At 36.5% G+C, this 22034-nt stretch overlaps 1 protein-coding gene across 1 annotated transcript in view; it reads right to left on the bottom strand.

The window, feature by feature from the left end:
- The window catches only part of ADGRV1 (adhesion G protein-coupled receptor V1), a 543587-nt gene that overhangs the window by 188928 nt on the left and 332625 nt on the right, over positions 1-22034 (bottom strand). Inside the window, exons 85-86 of the mRNA XM_047076463.1 lie at positions 15158-15274; positions 2679-2857 (exon numbers count right to left, since the gene is read on the bottom strand). Coding sequence (XP_046932419.1) covers positions 2679-2857; positions 15158-15274 — 296 coding nt within the window. The remainder of the gene's footprint in view (positions 1-2678; positions 2858-15157; positions 15275-22034) is intronic.

The raw sequence follows: 22034 nt of genomic DNA, 5'->3' as shown, positions 1-22034 counted from the left end.
GGCAAGCAACTCTTAATCTCGGGGGTCGTGAGTTCAAGCCCCGTGTTGGGCACAGAGCTTACTTTAAAAAAACACACAAAAAAACACAAAAACAAAGAAGAAATAACACCAAACTTGAAAACCTTTCCAGCTAATAGGAGAAAAGAGATCGCTTCTCACCTGTTTTTATAAAATTATCATAATCTAGGTTCCAAAGTTTGAGAAAAACATTTAAAAATAATAACTGGATATATGGATGCATTAGAGAAAATTCTTCATAGAAAGACGTTTTTTGTTACTGTGAAGTAACCACTACATGATAGATGAGCAGCTATTTCCCATAACCACAAATCCTATCATTACTGCTAGATAAAAGTTTTTACATGATGTTATAAGTACAAAATATTTTACATAAATCATATCATAACTTGTATCCTTATACTGAAATTAAAGTGATAATGAAAATACAGAAGTAAAAATAAACTATAACAAATTTGCATAGGGATGATTTAGGAATTCTAAGTGAATGGAGGATCAATGTAACCTATAAGAGTAACAAAAGTTAGTCACTTTGGTCTAATAATCCCTAACATATGAAAACCAGGTAGAGGTTAATGTATTTTGCATTTTACTTATAATTGAGCCAATAATAAAAAACTTTTTGCAAAAGCCTCAGAAAGCAAATATTTTAACATTCAGTTGACTTGGACATTCTTGTACAATAGTTTATTTCTCTCTTAAAATTTTTTTTAATGTTTTATTTATTTTTGAGAGAGAGAGAGATAGAGCATGAGCAGGGGAGGGGATTTATTTTTGAGTGAGAGAGAGGCTTTTATTTATTTTTGAGAGAGAGAGGGAGACATAGAATCTGAAGCAATGCTCCAGGTTCTGAGCTGTCAGCACAGAGCCCGATGCAGGGCTCAAAATCGTGAACCACGAGCCATGACCTGAGCAGAAGTTGGATGCTTAACCGACTGAGCCACCCAAGTGCCCCTATTTCTCCCTTTAAAAATCCCTTTAGAAGCACCAAGAGAGTTCCTTCTAATTAATATCACTTTTATCAGGTTCCATTTACCAAGGCTGGATGGGGACATGTGTTAATGCTAAAACTGCTGCCAAGTAAGTCCTGTGTTGCCAGGAAGCTCATGAAAGGGATGGGCAGCTGGCAGCCAGGACTTGTCTCATGGTTGCTTTGTATTAGACAAAGAATGATGCCGAACTTTCTGACACTAATCCTGGCTGCCCAAGATTTAACTTAATGTCAGGGGTAACAAAATGTCACAACACAATTTTGAAAAGACACCATAATTCCCTTCTAGAAGATTAGGCTTTTAGAATTTTATATGCACAAATACGTTATAATGCTATAAGGTAAACAGTATGAGGGAATCTTACTGAATCTTAATAAAAAAATGACTATATTTGGCATCTCAGTGGGTGTGTGCGTATCACATAGCTAGTTTCCTTGGTTGAATGTAGCGGGGGATATGTGTGTGTGTGACTGCCCATTTGTGAAATATATTTGCATACCTCAATAAGTATTTATTAATTATTAATAGATAATTATAACTGATCAGGGGCAATAATGGTACTGAAATGACTTCTGCTTATATACTACTTTTACATTTAAAGATTATTCACATCTATTAACTAGTAATAATAATAATAATAATAACCTGAGAGATAATTAGGTAATACTATCTTCATAAGATTGTGAATAAGCTATTCTTTATTTAGAAATGTTACTTTTCCCCTCTAATCCTCATTACACCAAGGGAGCTGATTAAACTTTAATATTATAAAGGTTTTTAAAATTTATTTATTTACTTTGAGAGAGCAAAGGAGCATGCAAGTGGGGAAGGGGCAGAGAGAGGGAGAGCCAGAATCCCAAGCAGGCTGCACTCTATCAGTGCAGATCCTGAGGTGAGGCTTGAACTCCAGAACCACGAGATCATGACCCAAGCCAAGATCAAGTCGGATGCTTAACTGACTGAGCCACCCAGGTACCCCTAATTTTTTTTTCCCTGCGTGTGGAGTCAATAAAAAGAGCTGGGTGGTCCTCAAAGCCATAAGATACCAGATTCAGGATTAAGGCATGTATATATGTGTGTATATACAAATTTGTTACATTTTAAGACTATTAGTGTACTTTAGTAAGAATATACAAGAAGGTTGTAGTTGACCCTGTCTCTTTCCTGTGTACTTTTGCAGACATTTTCCATTCACTCTGATACAGTCTTTTGGTATTTAAGGATGTTATGGATGTCAGTAACTATCATTTTCTCCAATCCCCCACCCCCAAATAAATATCAGAGTCCTTAGATAATATGCCATACTCCATATTTTTCATTGATTCTATTCTTTATCAAAATTTTCATAGTTCCCTGATTTCACTAGGTATTTTTGTCTCAATCTAGTAAACTAAATTATGATAAAGTACAAATTACTGTGAACCATCTAATACATCAACTCACCTGAGAAAAGTGCATCTATCAAGGGAACTGGAAAGGTAATAGTTTCTTACTTAAAGGGATAATTAGAGGAAGCAGAGATGCAGGCAATCTGGGAGGAATGCAAGGTGTTCCTGGTATTCCTCCTTTAGTCATACCACCTCGTCAACTGTTTCACCATCTACTACTAAAGCTGTCTGGGTACAAAAGGCTAAAAAGGCTAAATGAGTTGTGCCTGGATGTACTTACAGGTCACCATGGATGAGTCCATAGATCTGTGGCATGCTCTGATGATAGATTCCTCTCAAAATAACTATGAGGAGAATCACCACAAAAGCTGGAAGTCCCCAACTCAGAAGGAAAAATAGTAGATATCGCCTCTCTGAGTGTTCATCGTTCATCACCAGTACGTACCAGAAATTCACAGACTAAAGAAGGAAACAGAACATAAAATGAACAGGTTCTGGTCTAATGGCACAGGACACAAACTTACTACTGACCAACAAAGGGCTACCATTACTTTATAATTATTTTTTATTTGATTTTTTTTTAATTTTTTTTTCAACGTTTATTTATTTTTGGGACAGAGAGAGACAGAGCATGAACGGGGGAGGGGCAGAGAGAGAGGGAGACACAGAATCGGAAACAGGCTCCAGGCTCCGAGCCATCAGCCCAGAGCCTGACGCGGGGCTCGAACTCACGGACCGCGAGATCGTGACCTGGCTGAAGTTGGACGCCTAACCGACTGCGCCACCCAGGCGCCCCTATTTGATTTTTTTTAGTTAGTTCACAGAAATTCAGGATACCTCCCAAATCTTGAAATAGTGAAAAATATTTATTATACCTTTTATTTTTCTTAGTTTGCTTTGATTTATTGTCACAATCATCTATGATTGTTCTGTGAATGTGTCTTTGAAGAAACATACATTGATATTCAAACCTACTTCTCCTGTGAACAACTTCATGATGATAATGAAGCAAACAGCCCATTGTTCTAGACTATTGGACAATTTTTATTATGGCCTTTATGACAGGGCTAGACACTTTTCTAGGAATGTGTACATAATTGTGAAGATAGCCCCATGTCAGTTCCCAGTACGGGATACAAATGAGTAAACAGAAAATGACTCCACAGAGAAAAAAGTACTATGATGGGGTAGTTTTTGTAGCTGTTTTTCTTTCTCAGTTTATACTCTTTTTCATTCATTTACCTGACAAATATTTACTGAATGCTCACTGAATTCCAGGGACCAGTCCAGACACAGGGGATATAGCAGTGAAAGAGATAGGGGAGGTATTTGCTTTCTTGTATGTTAGTTTCCAAACAAGTGGCAAAGAAATATTAATGAAAATATTTGTTTTATATTTAGATCATATTTTATATCCATTATTTCTTATTTAGATAAAAATATAAAAGATAAGCATATAGAGAATCAGGAAGATGAGGGGGAGCATCAGATAAACAGAATAGGAAAACAAAATGTTCTTATTGGCCCCAAATCCCACGCTTGAGCTCCCACGCCTAAGCCAAATTTGGAGCTTATATATTCTGCCTTCTAGTGTTCTCTTTCCATTAGAGTACTTATGGAATTACATTTAATTACATTTAATTTAATTACATTTAGCAGAGCAACAACACTGAATGTCATTTCTCATGCAATGATACTTCTTTACTAAATAAATCCTCCTTCTCAGTTTCATCTGGTGGAAAATGTGTGAGCATAAATACATATATACACCTACACACACACACACATATATATGTACATACACACACACATACATACATAAGTATTTATATATATCAGAGAGCTAATCAGGAGCAAGCAACAATGCCATAGCTTTGGTCCCCTTATGCATACAATGAGGTTATTACAAAGATTAAATGAGATATTATGTATAAAGTGCTGAGCACATTGTCACCATTAGAAAATGTTACCACCTCCCTTAAATCTCCTTTTAGGATGTCAGACAGTGTGAAAGACAAAAGATAAACCGTTTAAGACCAAAAGTAAGCTGTGATACAATGGAAACTCTTTCTATGGGATAAATAAGCACATCTAATGTTCATGGGAAGGCTTTTAGGTGCTGCTTACAGAGTCTTCCAAGTAAGGTTCTATCTGGACCCAATCAGCCTTGAGGGATTAGTACTGAACGGCCTAAGTCAGGAAAAAATAAAAATGTTTGGTTACTTGGAGATTTTTGTCTCTGAATTTTATTTCCTGTCAGCACTCCATATCTTTATGTATATCTGCGTATGCCTGTAATTATGAAGCATGTTTTGAGTTGTTCCTTATGTAAATTTGTTCTAACTTCTTTTTCAAATCATTGGGTCCAACAGGGTTTTCTCCCTTGTTTCCATAATTAGGACCGGGATGCGCACCCAAGTAAGTGGGACCGCATCAACTGACGCTGAGGTGATCAAACAGCCTGTTACAGAATAAAAATTCAGGCAAAAGAAGGATGATTAGCCCATTTCCCAAATAAAAGTATTAATTATTTACTTTAAATAGACGTTTGTGTGTATCCATATAAGATGGTAACTCAGTGGGATAGTTGGTGGAAGAATCAGAAAAGAGTGGGTTAAATGACTTCTAAGTTGGTTCATCATGATAGAGATTGGGATATTTCAGAAATGTCTGCTTTTATAAAGATGGACATTAGTTCCATCAGTTAGAATCGCCCAGTCTTTTGGCAACTGTCTGACCTTTACCAGAGGCTCAGATAAGACTGACACAAGTGTAACTGTTGGCTAGATTTGGACATGCATGGCTTCTGCTCCAAAAAGCTCAAGGCACAGTGCTGATGAACAAACAACACAACTCCTATAGTCACAACCTTTGTTGACTTAAAAAAAAAAAAATCCTTTTCCCTCCCAAAAGAATCCAACCACTGACATGTACTTTAAGGACAGGATTTCCCACTGTAAGTTTTGTTTTGTTTTCTTCTTTCTGCTACAGAATTGAGATACAATGTAATGAAATGATGTTTAATTATCTTAGAAATACCATATGGCTCAAAGATAAAATCTGTGTTGGTGAGCTAACTTCAAGTTTTACTTGAATTTTAAGATATTTTAATATAGTATGGTAGGTACCTTTTGAGATACGACTGGGTCATGAGTTCTTCTCAGAACCCTATCTTTCCACTACTGATTCCACTCCCAAATATGCAGAGTGGATTCATGACCCTGTTCTTCCATTCATAGCTGATTTGATCTGGGACAGAAGTTTGACCCAAGCTGGGTCAATTATGAATCACTGAATTTCTTGAAATTCAGCTGGTCAGCTGAAAAAAGAGGACATAGGAACTTTAGCGGTAGGAATAGGCAACAGCCCAGGGAAGAGAGAAAGTGTGTTTTCAGAGGAGACAATTCTTACAGTTCTTGGGTTCAGTAAGTTATCCTACATGCTTATTATTCCTTTTATGATTTAAATGTTTGCTCAAATTAGCTCAATTTAGTTTGTTGTTAAAAGAAAAAAGGAAAATGAGTGAGATATATAATGCTATTCAAAAGCAGTGGGATTAAAATCACCAGTTACCACCATTCTCTAAACAGAGAATACAGTGGAGCAGTGACTACGTTCTTTTCCTTGTAATCACGGTTCCTCTCCTGTAATCTGAGGTAAGAGGGTTTAAAGACCATCATGTCTGTATGATAATTTCATGTTGACAGATTCACAGCATATGCAATCTGTGTGCCTTGGTGTCTGTGTGATGACCCAATACTGGAACCAACGAAATTTTGAGAACTCAATGCAAGTTAAAGGGTGTCACTCTCACCCAAACATGCTTCAGGTGGACTGAGCATGGCTTACTGTTCACTGTCCATATGTCACTTTTTTCCTGCCAAACACTGTGAACTGAAAATTTCAATAGTTAGGTCTCTATTTACGTTTCTATCTCTAAGCTTTAAAATTTTTGTTAGAACCATCTTATGGGCCATCTCAAGACATCACCACTACGTAGTCATGCTATTTTTTAGCCAAAATGTTACTATCCCCCAATTTAGCCAACTGTATTAATCTAACTTGACTATACTTCATAACACACAGCTCACAGGTTCCTAGCATTAATGTAATGTAGGCTGAAGGCAAGCCCCAAATGATTCAAAACTATTTTCAGCTTTAGGAACCCAACAGACACTTCGAAAGGGACAACTGAATAAAATGTTTTGCAGTGTCCAAAAATCAGTGATGTTACCACAGTCACATTAAAAAAATTTTTTTTTTAAAAATCTTTATTTATCTTTGAGAGAGAGAGACAGAACGTGAGCAGGGGAGGAACAGAGAGAGAAGGAGACACAGAATCCAAAGCAGGCTCCAGGCTCTGAGCTGTCAGCACAAAGCCTGATATGGGGCTCAAACCCATGAACTGCGAGATCATGACCTGAGCTGAAGTCAGACGCTCAACCGACTCAGCTACCCAGGCGCCCCACCAGTCACATTTTTAACATCACCTCTAAACACTGCTACATTTACCACCTTCCGAGGGCACCTGGGTGGCTCAGTCAGTTAACTATCTGACTTTCGCTCAGGTCATGATCTCGCGGTCTGTGAGTTCAAGCCCCATGTTGGGCTCTGTGCGGACGGCTTAGAGCCTGCAGCCTGCTTTGGATTCTGTGTCTCCCTCTCTCTCTGCCCCTCCCTTGCTCATGCTCTTTCTCTCTCTGTCTCTCAAAAATAAGTAAACATTGAAAAAAAATAAAGTTTCAGGTAAATAATAATATAAATAATGAGTTTAAAAATTTTTTGAAAAGACACGTTGATTTAGTGACTTGATTTGGATTATGACGTGGTTGTGCATGGATAAGCTGTATGTTTTTGGCCAACATTATTTGGTTCCTCTGGGTTTCAGTTTCCTTCTCTGGTAAAGGGACAAGTTAAACTATGCTACTACAATTTCCTTACTCATACTTTATGATTGAATCATTGTAGAAATTACAATTTCTTAAATAAAAACACTAATGGTATGGATGCTCAGACTGTGAATTTTAGAAGTTAATACCAAGTTTACAGATCATCTTACCACACATACCCTCTTATTAGAGATGAGGAAGCAAGGGCAATGAGAGAAAAGTACAGCTTTTTCATATTTTGGTTAATTATAGAGCTGGGATTAGAAAATAAGTCCAAGGTTCCTCTGAAGACTGATTAAGATTTATTTCCATAGAGACTCACAAAAATATTGACAATATTTTTCACACGAGAGCTTTTTTCCCCCTCTTATTTCCCCCAAACACTTCCTATGCCTGTGGAGATGCATTTTTCTTGTAAAAGTATGGAAATTACCCTTTCTCTTTTCCTCTCCATTTTTTTTTTGCTAACACTAAAAGGTTTATCAGAAGATAAATTGTTCAAACATGACTGTGACATGTGGGAAATTAATTTTTGTATACCTCAGAGTATCTAGTAAAATGCTTTGCATATAGTATTTGCTGAGAAATACCAAACAAATGAAGATCTATACAATTTGAGTTAATAAGTTTTGTTGAATTTAACAATTTTATAATTTGGTTTAGTTACTGAGTTTACTCAGTTATATACTATCTTGCCAGAAAAGATTGTTGGGAGGCTCAAAAATTTTAATTGATTTGCTTGAACTCCTAGTGACGAGGATCAAAGTTAACTGGTGCAAACTTTAAAATGTTAAATGCAATAATTTATGAGAGGAAGAATGGAACCAATATTTACTAATTGAGTAATAAATGTAGACGCCACTTTTAACTATATCTCGTTTAATCAAAACAATGGTTTTCCTAACTTTTATTATAGTTTTTTCTTTTTTTTCCTTTTTCCCATTTTCTTTTCTTTCTTTCTTTTTTTTTTTTAACACATAGGAGGAAGCTGAGGATGGAAGAAGTAACTGAAGTTGTTAGAATTTAAATTCTTTTTTTTTTTTAATTTTTAAATGTTTATTTATTTTGAGAGACAGAGAGAGACACGGAGTGTGAGTGGGGGAGGGGCAGAGAGAGAGGGGACAGAATCTGAAGCAGGCTCCAGGATCGGAGCTGTCAGCACAGAGCCTGATGTGGGGCATGAACTCATAAGCTGTGAGATCATGACCTGAGCTGAAGTCAGATGCTTAACTGACTGAGCCACCCAAGTGCCCCAGAATTTAAATTGATTCTGATTAAAATGCAAACCAACCAAAATAGCCAGATATAATCTAGGTCAAATATAGATAGGAATAAACTAAAAAATCGTGTGTCTGTAGGTATAGTTACTTATATTCTTATACAGACATATCTCTTCATTTTTATGGTAACATTTTCAGTGACTACTACTATTTTCCAGTATCCACATAGGAAAAATGAAGACTTACCTTATTAATTATCATAGGCCATAATTATGCTTTCATATGCTCCATAAACACAAATTCATTAGTTTACTCACATAACATATATTAATATATCGGATATTAGTACATTTGTAAAACATAAAGGTGAAATTATTTTTATTTTTTTACAATTAAAAGTAGGCTGCCTGAGCCCCATATATTTTTATGCCACGTGGGATAAGACTGGTATCTTGCCTGTCATTTAACATTTGGTTATTAACTCTGTCACCAGAAACCTTAGACTGATTTATAGTATCAAGTTTACTCAGAGATCATGGATGCTATTAATTGTGTCATTATCGTATGTTCTTAGTCGTTCATTTCAGAGAAGAGTCTAAGAAATGTTACCACATGTCCTTGCTAAAGTTAGCCTCCCTCTTTCTTAACAATTATGCATGAAATAAATTGCAAGGCTTTTTGAGGACTGGAGAATTCAGTATTTCCTGGGTATGTCATTTTTATCTTTATAATTACCAGTCCGTTGTCCTTAATAGCTTTGATGTCCTCCCAAATTAAATCAATGATGAAGGAGAAACACAGCTAGTTGTAGCATTTTCCTTCTTGTTGCTATGCCCTGGCACTAAATAGCCTTTCTGCCAAGGAATAAATAATATGTATATTTGCTTCTTCATAGCCTGATTTTACACAGAAATTAAGGCACAAGTTACAATTGCTGAATGATTTCTAACTTTATCCTGCAATTAAAAAATATGTTCCTTGGGGTGCCTGGGTGGCTCAGTCAGTTAAGCATCTGACTTTGGCTCAGGCCGTGATCTCGCAGTTCCTGAGTTCAAGCCCTGCATCGGGCTTGCAGCTGTCAGCCTGCCAGCATGGAGCCTGCTTCGGATCCTCTGTCCCCTCCTTCTCTGCCTCTCCCCAGCTCACACTTTCTCAAAAAATAAATAAAAAACATGAAAAATTTAACAAAAAAATTTTTCTTCAAGTAAGCTTTAGTTTTAAAATAAAACATTATACTATCTCCCTAAGCATGAAATCAACAAACTGTAAGGGTAATCGAAGGTTTGGATATTGTTCATATCTGAAGTAGACTGCTATATGATTTTGGTGACAGGAAATGATCATAAAAGTGGGCCAAATGAATATACAGAAAAAGTAAGTTTCTATTTACCCATATTATATACTAACATCTCGAATAAGTTACTTGTGATTTATTTTCTTCATGGATTAACTCATGGTCTAGCAGTTCATCTCACAGTACATTTCATGTAAATGTTAATAGTAAAGGCATAAGTTCTAGGAATTTATTCTAAGAATATTCCAAAAGTAAATAAATATTCAGAATGCAAGGATGTTCAAGGAAGCATAGTTTATACTAGAAAATTAACTGAAATTAACTAGTATTTCATTAATAAGAGACCAGAAAAATAAACTATGGAATAACCATATTATAAAATAGGAAAAAAAGTATAACTGTATTTTGTAAGTGTGTGTATAAATAAATTTATATGCACTATATATAAGTAAATAAACACACACGCACACAAGAATATACACATATGTGCTTTTTTATATATTTATAAATGTTTATATATTTGTGGAATACTTCTGGAAAGATACACAGGAAACCACTAACAGTGTTTACATTTGGGAGTAGGGTTGAGGGTAAAGCAGAGGGTGGAAAGTGTGTGAAATAGGGAGAAACAGATGTACTTTTCATTTTATTTTTCTCTTCAGTGTTTGACTATGTTTTGTACCACAAGTATATGCTATTTCTAAAATGAAAGCAAATCAAAACAGAAAAAGGAAATGAAAATAGAACAATAGAAACTAGGAAAAGACAGTAAAAATCGTACAAGAGTTTAAATTCTCACTGTTCGTTTTTCTGAAAGTAGACATGATCGGCTGTTTTAAGGAAGTGGAAGATTATTTCAGTAGTTTCATGGTTTTTGCATGATGAACAAGGATAACTCAAGTTCCATGGCCTAAAAGGGAATTTGTGAGTTGCTTGCTTGAAAAAAAATAAGGGAAATAGTTTGTTACCCTATTCCAATCATTAGTGATACAACTTCCCTGTCCAGAAAGGGGGAAGCCTAAAGAAACAGAGTGAAGGTCACCAGTTACAGATGCTGTGATGAGCCATGCGAGTACGTCAGTACAAGAGGTTAGAAGTTATTTATCTAGCTTGCTGAAGCTTCACAGCTAGTTGCTGTCTGCCTCACTCTGAGTCTCTCCCTACTATTATCAAGCAAATTCTCTTTTGGGAATAAAAAAGTGGAAATTGTACTGGAAAAACATAGTTTGTAATGTGTTTCAAAATCCATGGAATATTAGCCATACATATTTGCTTAGCCAATAATATTGGGTAAATATGTATGGAGCAGTTGGTGCCAGGCACAATTCCAAGCTCTTTTCACGTATGAATTCATTTTATCTTTCCACAATCCTCAAAGACAGGTACTGTTATTACGAATCTGATTATTCAGATAAGAAAATCTAGGCTCAGAAAAGTTATGTAACTTGTTTACTGATAAAATCTTTCATTAACTACTCTAAAATATAATCCAGTTTTACTATAATGTACTAAAAGTATATAATATAAAAGTTCAAGATAAAGTTATTTAAATGCATTTTTTCTAACACTGAAGATATGAGGTAGGTCAAAATGAACAGTAATTCTGACATGCTAAGTCCAATGATTAAAAGTTAATGGTTAGGGGCGCCTGGGTGACTCAGTCGGTAAAGCGTCCGACTTCGGTTCAGGTCATGATCTCACGGTTTGTGAGTTTGAGCCCCAAGTTGGGCTCTGGGCTGACAGCTCAGAGCCTGGAGCCTGCTTCAGATTCTGTGTCCCTCTCTCACTCTGCCCCTCCCCTGCTAGTCGCTGTCTTTCTCTTTCTCTCTCTCTCTCAAGAATAAATAAAACATTCAAAAAAAAGTTAATGGTTAACTTTTTGTCATAAGCTATGCACACACATACATAAGTCAAATTCTGTCCTATTCTGTTAAAAATAAGAAGTAGAATTACTAAAATGTTAATATTAAAAAATTTTTAAACCCTAATTGACTATCAGGACTGGATTAACAGCAATCTAATCTTTTACACAATGTTTTAAAAATGGATTCTAGTTTTGGGGCGCCTGCGTGGCTCAGTAGGTTAGGCATCTGACTTCAGCTCAGGTCATGATCTCACAGTCCATGAGTTTGAATTCCACGCTGGGCTCTGTGCTGACAGCTTGGAGCCTGAAGCCTGCTTCAGATTCTGTGTCTCCCCCTCTCTCTCTCTGCCCCTTCCCCACTCATGCTCTGTCTCTCGAAAATGTATAAATGTTAAAAAAATTTTTTTAAATGGATTCTATTTTAAAAATAAGATTTTAGAGGACAGTAGTTTACAAATAGGAAAACACATGTTGGTAAAGTGACAACCTCTTCCCACAAAGTAACTCATTAGAAGTAACCTACCTAGAATGAGAAATTATTGAATTTTCCCCTTGTGGTTGCACCACAAACCATGAAAAATGTGTGGTGTGCCATCTGAAATACATTAAACTTCACTGGTACTTTCAATACTTTTCCTAACCAATAGCCATACAGATATCTAATTACCTTACTAAATGTCCATCAGCCACAATCTTATTTACTTAAGACTGGAAAAAGAGATAGAGAATACATCAGTCTCTATTGAGTTGGGTGAAATCTTATATGTGATCCCATCTAACACTGCCCCAAGGCAGGAAAACATGTTTGAAAGTTGTTCATTTATCCCTGTTTGAATATATTTCACTGACAGGTACTTTCTGTTTAGAGAAACAGCCTCTTCAATTCTGACAGTTTTACTGGCTATCAAAGACCTTAAAGTGAATCAAAACTTGCTTCTCTAATTTTGGACCCATTTGTGCCATTCTTCCAACTAGAGCTACAGACCAGTCTTTATTTCCTGTAGTAGCACTTCCAGTATTTCTGGACAGCCATCACATCACTCTAAATTCTTTCCAGGTTAGTTATCTCCAGCTGCCTCAAAGTTTCTTACAAGACTGTTTCCAACTTCTCATTGGCTAGTTAATATTCCTGGTGAAACAGGATTCATGAAAGTGGTTACAGGGTCCCAAGGTTTCTTGAACATTTGTAGATTACAATGTAACCATGATTCCCTCACCTACCTCTATGCTGTTATTAATGTAACCTAGGTCTGTGTTGTTTTTGTAGTTGCTGTTTTAAGCAATCTGGTCACACATTTGATTGCACCTAAGTCTGTGTTAAATTAATATTTCAGGTGGTTTATCTTAACCCCATCAGATTATGTTCAGTTTTCAATCTTTCACAGCAGTTTCTCTATGTTGATTCTACCTGCATCGCTAATCCAGGCAGCTTTCTGTTTTAGCTGTTTTCTCAACTCTGTATCATCTGCATACCTGATAGGACAGTTTCCTGGGTCTTTATCTGACTCATTCATCAAAAACTGAGTAGGGCAGGGGCTTGGACAAAGACATTCCACACAACACTGAGGACCTCAGTCCAAGCAGATAAATAACAATATATACATGGTACACATAAAAAGTTCAGCTTAAACTCCTAAAATAATTTTGCAGAGAATCTAGTAAATACTTTAATATCACAAATATTAAGTTTTATGTTATATGGTTTAGATTTAGCTTAACTTTTTTTATATTTCAAATTTTTTATTTTAATGTTTATTTATTTTTGACATAGAAAGCACGAGCTGGGGAGGGGAAGAGAGAGGGAGGGACAGAGGATCCGAAATGGGCTCCACAGTGACAACACTGACAGCTGTGAGCCCAATGTGGGGCTCAAACTTACAAACCATGAGATCATGACCTGAGCCAAAGTTGGGTGCTCAGCCGACTGAGCCACCCAGGTGCCCCAAGATTTAGCTTTACTTTTTAATTATGGGGGAGGGGTTTGAGAACACCAGAAGCTTTTCATAATTAGAGCTGCTTAAAGACCTATGAAATAATAATTCTATGAAGAAGGAATTATCCTCGTATGCAGATTTAGAAACAAAACTTGGAAAAGGCCAAAAACTTGATTAAAGTTACAAAGATAGTGGCAAAATCAGAATTCAAACCCAGATTCAGGGCTTTAATTATTGCAATTAGTTCTATTAACTAAATAATTCAGTTCAGTTCTCCCAACAACTATAATATCATACCTTGCAAAATATCCCTTCCATGAGTTTGTATGGTACTCTCATATTCTTTCATTATTGCTGTGTAGTGAAAACCCCACATCCTTTTATTCAACAAGAAAAAAGAATATGCAAGCACTGAATGCATCTGTTTGCATGAAATAGTTCACATGCATACTCAAAAACACAAACAAAACTTTGTATCGTATGAAAGATTTAACAATATCAAAGCATTATCAAAGGCAACATTTCATTTAGTTGAGCCATTTAATGGCATTAACACTACTTAAGTGGATCCAGCTTTCATATTTTTCTCTTTATCAAGCAAATCTGCATAGGACAATGAAGAGAACTTGGGATTTTAGGCAGAAAAGGAAGAGTTCACGTCTCTCCGCAACGTTTACTAGTTCCTCAGGTGTATACTAGGACTGTTCAGGTCTTACTCTGTACTTTCTCCCAAAGCGATCTCTTCCAAAGCAATGCACTCATTTTCCAACTGTAAGTCAACAATTTTCTAAAGTATTTATATAGCATGGGCCTCTGTTCTGAGATTTAGTACTGTGTATCCCACTTCTCCCCAAGTCCCCACTGGAGGTCTTACACTGGAGAAACTTCACACTCAGCATGTCCTAAAAGTGTCATCATCCTTCCTGTAATTTCCAGCGGTCATTATTTCAGTTCAAGGCACCCCCATCCACCCATCTACTCATGCAGAAACTTGGGAACCATCCTTGGTTCCACCTTCTGCATTCTTCTTAACCATCTATACATTCTATTATTATAGTTAAAAAAAAAAAAAGAAAGAAAGAAATCTCAAAAGCTTCTTCTGCTACTCTCAGGTTCACACTGCCACGTTCTCTTACCTGGATGCAGCTAACGTAAACTTAATTAGCTCCCATGTCAACCCTTCTGTCACCAATTCACTACAAACAGGAAAATCTTCCTAAAATACAAACGTTGTCACGTCACTTGTTTCATTCTATGACCTCCCCTAGAAAAAAGTTCACATTTCTTACTGTGCTTTACAGGGTCCACATCACGAGCCTCATCTCCTACCACTTCCTTATTTCTACCCCTACTATGTTTCTTCCCATTTCCCCAGTTCGCTAAACTTTCTGATGTTGTACAGCTTACAAGGTTTTCTTTCCAACGATCTCCTAGGAATGCAGTGATAGACATATGGAATTACTGCCACTTCAGTGTAAAGAATAGCAGATAGGAAGAACATTCCATGCAGATTCACTGCAACGCTGAAGGGGGTGGGAGGAGGAAACGAGGTACCAACCTGAATGAGCATCCAGCTGAACTGGCAAAGATACAGATAATGTGTGACAGCAGCCATGGCCGAACAGCTCTCATCTGCGAGTTGGGGACTTGCATATGCAGAAGCCAGGAACACAATCTGTAAGCAACAAATACCTGTATTTTGAAGCCATGCTAAAAGTGATCAAGGATATTAAGAAAACAAACTGTTCTTATCAGAATCTAGGATTCAATGACTCAAAGGGAAAATAAGTTAAGGTGTTGCTCAAACTGAGACGATGAACAGTCATTCTAAAAATGGCAAATACATAGAGTTTTATATTGCATTTATTTATTTGAATATAGTTGACATAATGTTACATTAGATTCAGGTGTACAACCTGATCTGACAAGTTTATACATTTATAGCTGTGTTCATTAACTGCAGCTATTGTAATACCAAAGTACCTGTCCTGTTACTTTGCTATTACAATATCGGTGACTGTGTTCCTCACACCGTGCCTTTTATGGATTTGTACATTTCTTTTTTTTTTTAATTTTTTAATGTTTATTTATTTTTGAGAGAGAGTGAGAGTGAGCAGGAGCAGGGGAGGGACAGAGAGAGAGGTAGACACAGAATCCTAAGCAGGCTCCAGGCTTTGAGCTGTTAGCACAGAGCTGGATGCAGGGCTCGAACCCATGAACCACAAGATCAGGACCTGAGCCAAAGTTAGACGTTTAACCAACTGAGCCACCCATGCACCCTGGATTTTTACATTGCTAAGAAACAATGAATTATATGAAATTAGGCTACATTCTGTCAAGAGATAATTTTCTTTCTTTTTAAATATTTAAAAATGTTTATTTTCGAGAGAGATAGAGACAGAATGTGAGGGGGGGGCAGAGAGAGAGAGAGAGAGAGAGAGAGAGAGAGAGAGAGAGAAAGACACAGAATTTGAAGCAGGCTCCAGGATTGGAGCTGTCAACACAGAGCCCAATGCAGGGCTTGAACTCATGAACCGAACTGTGAGATCATGACCTGAGCTGAAGTCAGATGCTTAACTGACTGAGCCACTCAGGCACCCCAAAAAGTCATTTTCAAAGTAAACCCTTTTCTTATTATGGATGGACAAAAATCCCACAAAATGCATTTATTTTAGATAATTAGAAAAGAAAATACATTCACTTAAATCAAAGCTACAAAGAGTGACAAGAAAGAAAAGCAAAGGGTGTGACTTTACCACCAAATGCATCTTCTTTTTGTGAAGTGACCTATGTAACAAAGTAGACTTAAATTTACTATTTCAGATCCTAGGATTATTCTAAACCTTGGACTTTTATTTCAACTGCCCCCAAGGCTTTGGTCAAGGGAAATCTTCAGAATGACAAGATGACCACACAAATTAAAATTATACCCTTTTCTCTTCTCCCTCCCCCACACGTGATGCCCCTACCCCTTTTTACTTTTTTAGTTTATTTGAGAGAGACAGAGAGAGCACACAAGCAGGGGAGGGGCAGAGAGAGGAAGAGAGAGAGGATCCCAAGCAGGCTCCACACTTTCAGTCAGAGCCTAATGTAGGGCTTGAACCCATGAACTGCAAGATCATGACCAGAGCTGAGATCAGGAGTCCAGCACCTAAGTGACTGACTTACTGGGCTCCCCTACTTTTTTTTTTAATGACACTTATCATCTTCTAACATGCTTTGTAATTTGTTTACTTACTATGTTTCGTGGTTATTGTTCATCTCACCTACTATTGTTCACCTACTAGAATGTAATACTTATGAAGGCAGGATCATTGAACGTGTCAGTTACTGATATATCCTAATTATGCAGCCCAGAGTCTGGCATACAGTAGGTACTCCATAAATACGTATTAAATAAATGAATAAATAAATAAAGGAAAACACTCTTGTGGTTTCTACCTATTGTTTTGTATTTTCAACAATATATGCCCACTGTGTTAAATTTTGTAATGAAAAGTGCAGATGGCAAGGGGAGATTTGGAACAACAATAGCATAACTTCTCAAGGAATGAACTCTCTTTTTAGGACAGTGACCAAGCCTTTTTGGTTTTATATTTTAATAAGCTACCACTATGCCAGGGATATACAAATATTCAATAAATTACTGTTGAGAGAAATAATAACTGATGCCAAAAAGACAAAGGGGTGTTGCAAGGAAAAAAACAGCTGACCTATATCTCAAAACCTACCTTCTAACAAGGAAACATAAATACCTTTGAGGTTGTTTGAAATTTTTAAAAAATAAATACTGTGCTCAAAACCAAATTAGAGCAATGGGACAAAGTATTGCTTTTATTTTCAAATGAAATATGTGCCTCCCTAATCCTTTTGTCACAGAGGTTGTGGCCATTAAACCTCCTTGAAAATTTCTATCCATCAGTGTTCCTAGGGTAGCAACACTGTGGTGAATTTGTCAAGATCTAAGGTAAGGGCCTACATGCTTCAAATGTCTTCACTTCACAGGGTGACACTTAACCATAACCAGCCTACTTGGTCAACTAAAGAAAAGCCAAAATGCTCATTAGTAAATTTATAGTAACATGTATCTTTTTTAAAAATTAAAAATTTAATTATTTTTGAGAGACAGAGACAGAGTGTGAGCAGGGGAGGGACAGAGAGAGAGACACACACAGAATCCGAAGCAGGCTCCAAGCTCTGAGCTGTCAGTACAGAGCCTGATGTGGGGCCTGAACTCACGAACCGTGAGATCATGACCTGAGCCGAAGTCAGACGCTCAACCGACTGAGCCATCCAGGTGCCCCTACAATAATACGTATCTTAGGCCATACTGAAGTGACTCTTTCCTCTTGGAAATTATTTATTGAGTACTTCTTGTACCAAGTATAGAAGAAAAAAAAAGGCTTTTTCTTTTTCTTTTTTATTTAAAAAAAAATTTTTTTTTTTAACGTTTATTTTTGAGACAGAGAGAGACAGAGCATGAACGGGGGAGGGGCAGAGAGAGAGGGAGACACAGAACTGGAAACAGGCTCCAGGCTCTGAGCCATCAGCCCAGAGCCCGACGCAGGGCTCGAACTCACGGAGTGTGAGATCGTGACCTGAGCTGAAGTCGTACGCTTAACCGACTGAGCCACCCAGGCGCCCCTCTTTTTCTTTTTTAAAGCTATAGACACAACTCAGTTTATCCTTCTGAGACTAGTTTCTTCATTTGTAGTAGGAAGAAGATGGAAATGATAAATTCTTAAGTTCCCTTCTGTGCCAAGATTCCAGGATTATTTTTTAAATGAGAAGCATTCCTAACTCAACTTTTTGTTTATTTAGCCCTGGATTGGGAGCATTTGTAACACACAGTATTAGGGGAAAAAAGCAGATGCTAGAAATTAATGTCTCATTATTTCCTAACAATCTGGTACAAATGAGTTCCCTAAAAAAACAAAGTCAACAAATTCGCCCTTCCAGAACATATCACAAATAGCTTTTCAATTATTTTGAAAACATGCTTAGATCTTCCTAGATTTTAGCTTCTAACTTCTGAATTGTAACACACTATAGATCATAAATTTAACCTTCCTAAATTCCACAAATATTCACTGAACACTTTCACCAAAACTAACGTTAGTTTGGTTCAACTAACGTTGAACACTAAGCACCAAAACTTCCTTAAAAGCTGTTGGAAGAACAGACTGAGAGGTTCAGCCAAAGGAAAAAAAAAGGAGTAATTTTAACATCTTATTTTCCTTCTTTTTACAAAGCGGCATCTATTTCCACAAAGATTTTGTAAGTGTACCTATATAATAAGTTTGAACCTCTCTAATTCATATTCTATAACATGCATAGCGTTGAGGTTTACTTGGTAGTTATGTTCTAATCAACCTGAAGAGTTTGCTTATGTAAGACAATAGTGTAATCCAAACTTGTAATTGAACATGCTTAGTTTTAAGCATTCTATGAAACTATTTATAAATGGTATACTAACTTGAACAATTGTTATTCTCTTAAAAACTCTTTTCTTTGAAACAAATTAGTAAAGGTTATTATTTAAGCTGCATTTGCTTTCAGAATACAGTTTTAACACCCAGAATTCTATTCTACAGATAGGACTTCTCTATATTTTATTATGTTTTACTCTCCTTTTCTAAGTCCTAAAAATACCAGTCACAAATGTACTTTTGCAAACTATGAACATTCTTCCAGAATGTTCTCTAAAGCACGAGAAATACTTCCATCTGTATGCAAGGAGGTTAGTCTGTAAGAAAAGGCTGACCTATCACAGTGCACACTGCTACAACAGGAATGAGGTAAGAAAACTTGGGAGAACCAGCTATTACAAATAACCAGGCATATCTAAAATTAAATTAACTTTAGCTTAAATACAAATTAAATGGTTAAAGTAAAATAAAATGCCGTCTCCTAGCATATTTAGCACATACGTCTTTAAGGCACATTAATGTAAGGAGAAAGGAGTTTTTACCATTGTTCTTTTACTTAATCATACAGAGATGACCAGGAGAAAGGTTATTTTCACAGTCAGTTCTCTGGATGCATTAAACATCATAACATAAAAAAAAAAAAAGAATTTTTCAAAGGTCCTCAGTCATTCACGTTATTGATTCATTCAGTAAGCAGGCAAGTACCTACTACCAACAAAGTGTTACTATCTTTACGAGATAAAGAATATGGTGGCAAAAGGTGCTACATGCTTTCCCTGGTTTTCTTGTGAACCCACATATTAATGATGTGAAGTCATTATTAAGTTACACAAACTTAATAAATGATGAAAAAGGATCTGATACAGGCATTCACTTTTTGGAGGTAACTAAATGTGTTTGAAAGTTAAAGTGGGATTCAATGTTTGTTTATTATTATTATTGTTAATTTTTGAGAGAGAGAGACAGAGACAGAGTATGAGTGAGAGAGGGAGATATAGAATCAGGCTCCAGGCTCTGAGGTGTCTGCACAGAGCCCGATCCAGAGCTCGAACTCATGAACCGCAAGATCATAACCTGAGCCAAAGTCTGATGCTTAACTGACGGAGCCACCCAGGTGCCCCAGTTAAAGTGGGATTCAAATCCTGGAGTTCTCATTTATATAGCATTCTCTCTAGAACACCATGCTGCAGCCTATAAAGCTAAAATCAAACTCAAGCCCTGCCTCAAAGTGCTGAACTTCTAGTTCACTCTTCCTCAATTTTTTAATCATGGCCCACCACAGGTTCATAATGGCCATGGAATATAATGCCAATAGCAAATATAATACTATTCTCAATTCTATACTGATATAACATACATACATCTTAACTAAAGAGAAAAGAAAAATAAATATATGTCCCCAAAGAGAGTATGTGATATGTTTTGTTAGTAACTTATATAATTCTTTGCTTCTTCTGGTTGATGAGAGCTCTACTGTACCTATGTATAGTTTTCATTTTAAATACAGAGCATGTGTTTCTGCTGGGCTAAATAATAATAATAAAAACTGATTTCACTATAAACATCAATTCTCAGTACTCCTTAGTATACCTCTCTCCCCACTTTACTATAAACATTTTCACTCCTCTCTATTAATTGCCCTTCTCTTTACTCTCCAGCTTATCCAAAACACCTACTCAGTTTTTACAGGATCAGTTCAAATTCCACCTGCCTACTCAGATCATGATAAGCTCCTAGACTTTCCTTGTTTTTAAAGTGGGAAAGCACTTGTTACTCGGCATTTATAATGAGCCAAAATGTCGTCCTTTCTAATAGGAGAGTTCTTATGGCTAAAGCCATACAAAAGATGCAAAACGTGACAGGTGTTTTAACAGGGTATGGAGTAAAATACCAGGGGGACACATTCAAGATTGATTAGTTCCGCTTGTGGGACACAAAGAAACAATTAAAGAGGAAACAGAATTGTCTTGGTTTGGCCTACAAGTCCCATCTGCCTTCCATACCCTTTTTCAACTTATCTTCCACAAGATTCTTCCAAACATTTGACTTTAACTATTTTGACTGCTATTCCCAAAACATGTTCCATCATCTTTCCAGTCTATTCTTCCTCTTTCTCCTACCTAGGATTTCTGTTTCTCATCTTCCTCTGCTGAAATCATGTCTATTTTTCAAGGCATGACTGAAATGCCAACTCTATCATGAATATATGGCTTTCTTTCAACCACAAGCAAACTTTTCCTCCTCTGAATTTTTAAAATAGGATTTTATTAACATAAGGGTTGGCTTTCCTATAAAGCTCAATTCTCTCAATTGTTATATAATATCAGCCTTAATCTCTCAGAAAACTGTCAACTCCTTAAAGGCAACAATTTCATCTTATAATTATTTTGAAATAAAATTTCTAAAAAAGAAAATTCAGCAAATATTCATTATCCTCTATAGCTCCTATCATGGGTTTGAGCATATCGTTTTTTTTTATTAAAATTTTTTTAATGTTTATTTATTTTGAGGAGAGACAGAGCACGAGTGGGGAGAGGCTGAGAGAGAGAGGGAAACCTAGCCTAAAGCAGGCTCCAGGCTCTGAGCTGTAAGCACAGAGCCCGACACGGAGCTCAAACTCACAAACTGCAAGATCATGATGAGAGCCGAAGTGGGACGCTTAACCAACTGAACCACCCAGGCACCCTGAGCATATCATTTTTTAAAACAGCTTTATTGAAGTATGGTCAACGGAAAACAAATGGCACATATTTAAAATGTGTATGGTTTAACAAGTTTTGACATATATACACCTGTAAACCATTACCACAACTAAGATAACATATGCATCATTCCCAAAAGTTTCCTCACGATCTTCGTAGTACCTCCGTAGTAGTGTTTTTTTTTTTTTTCCATAGTAGTGTTTTAATTATGTGTTCTTTCAAATACTGATGGATATTTGGGTTGTTTCCAGTTTTTTTTTTTTAATTTTTTACAAATAAAGCTGCTATGAATGTACAAGTGCTT

Source organism: Lynx rufus, unplaced genomic scaffold (genome assembly GCF_022079265.1).
Source record: "Lynx rufus isolate CCGP_SWC_20201006 ecotype Redwood Valley unplaced genomic scaffold, mLynRuf1.p SCAF_1, whole genome shotgun sequence".
Classification (NCBI taxonomy): Eukaryota; Metazoa; Chordata; class Mammalia; order Carnivora; family Felidae; genus Lynx; species Lynx rufus.
This window is presented reverse-complemented; position numbering and strand designations above follow the sequence as displayed.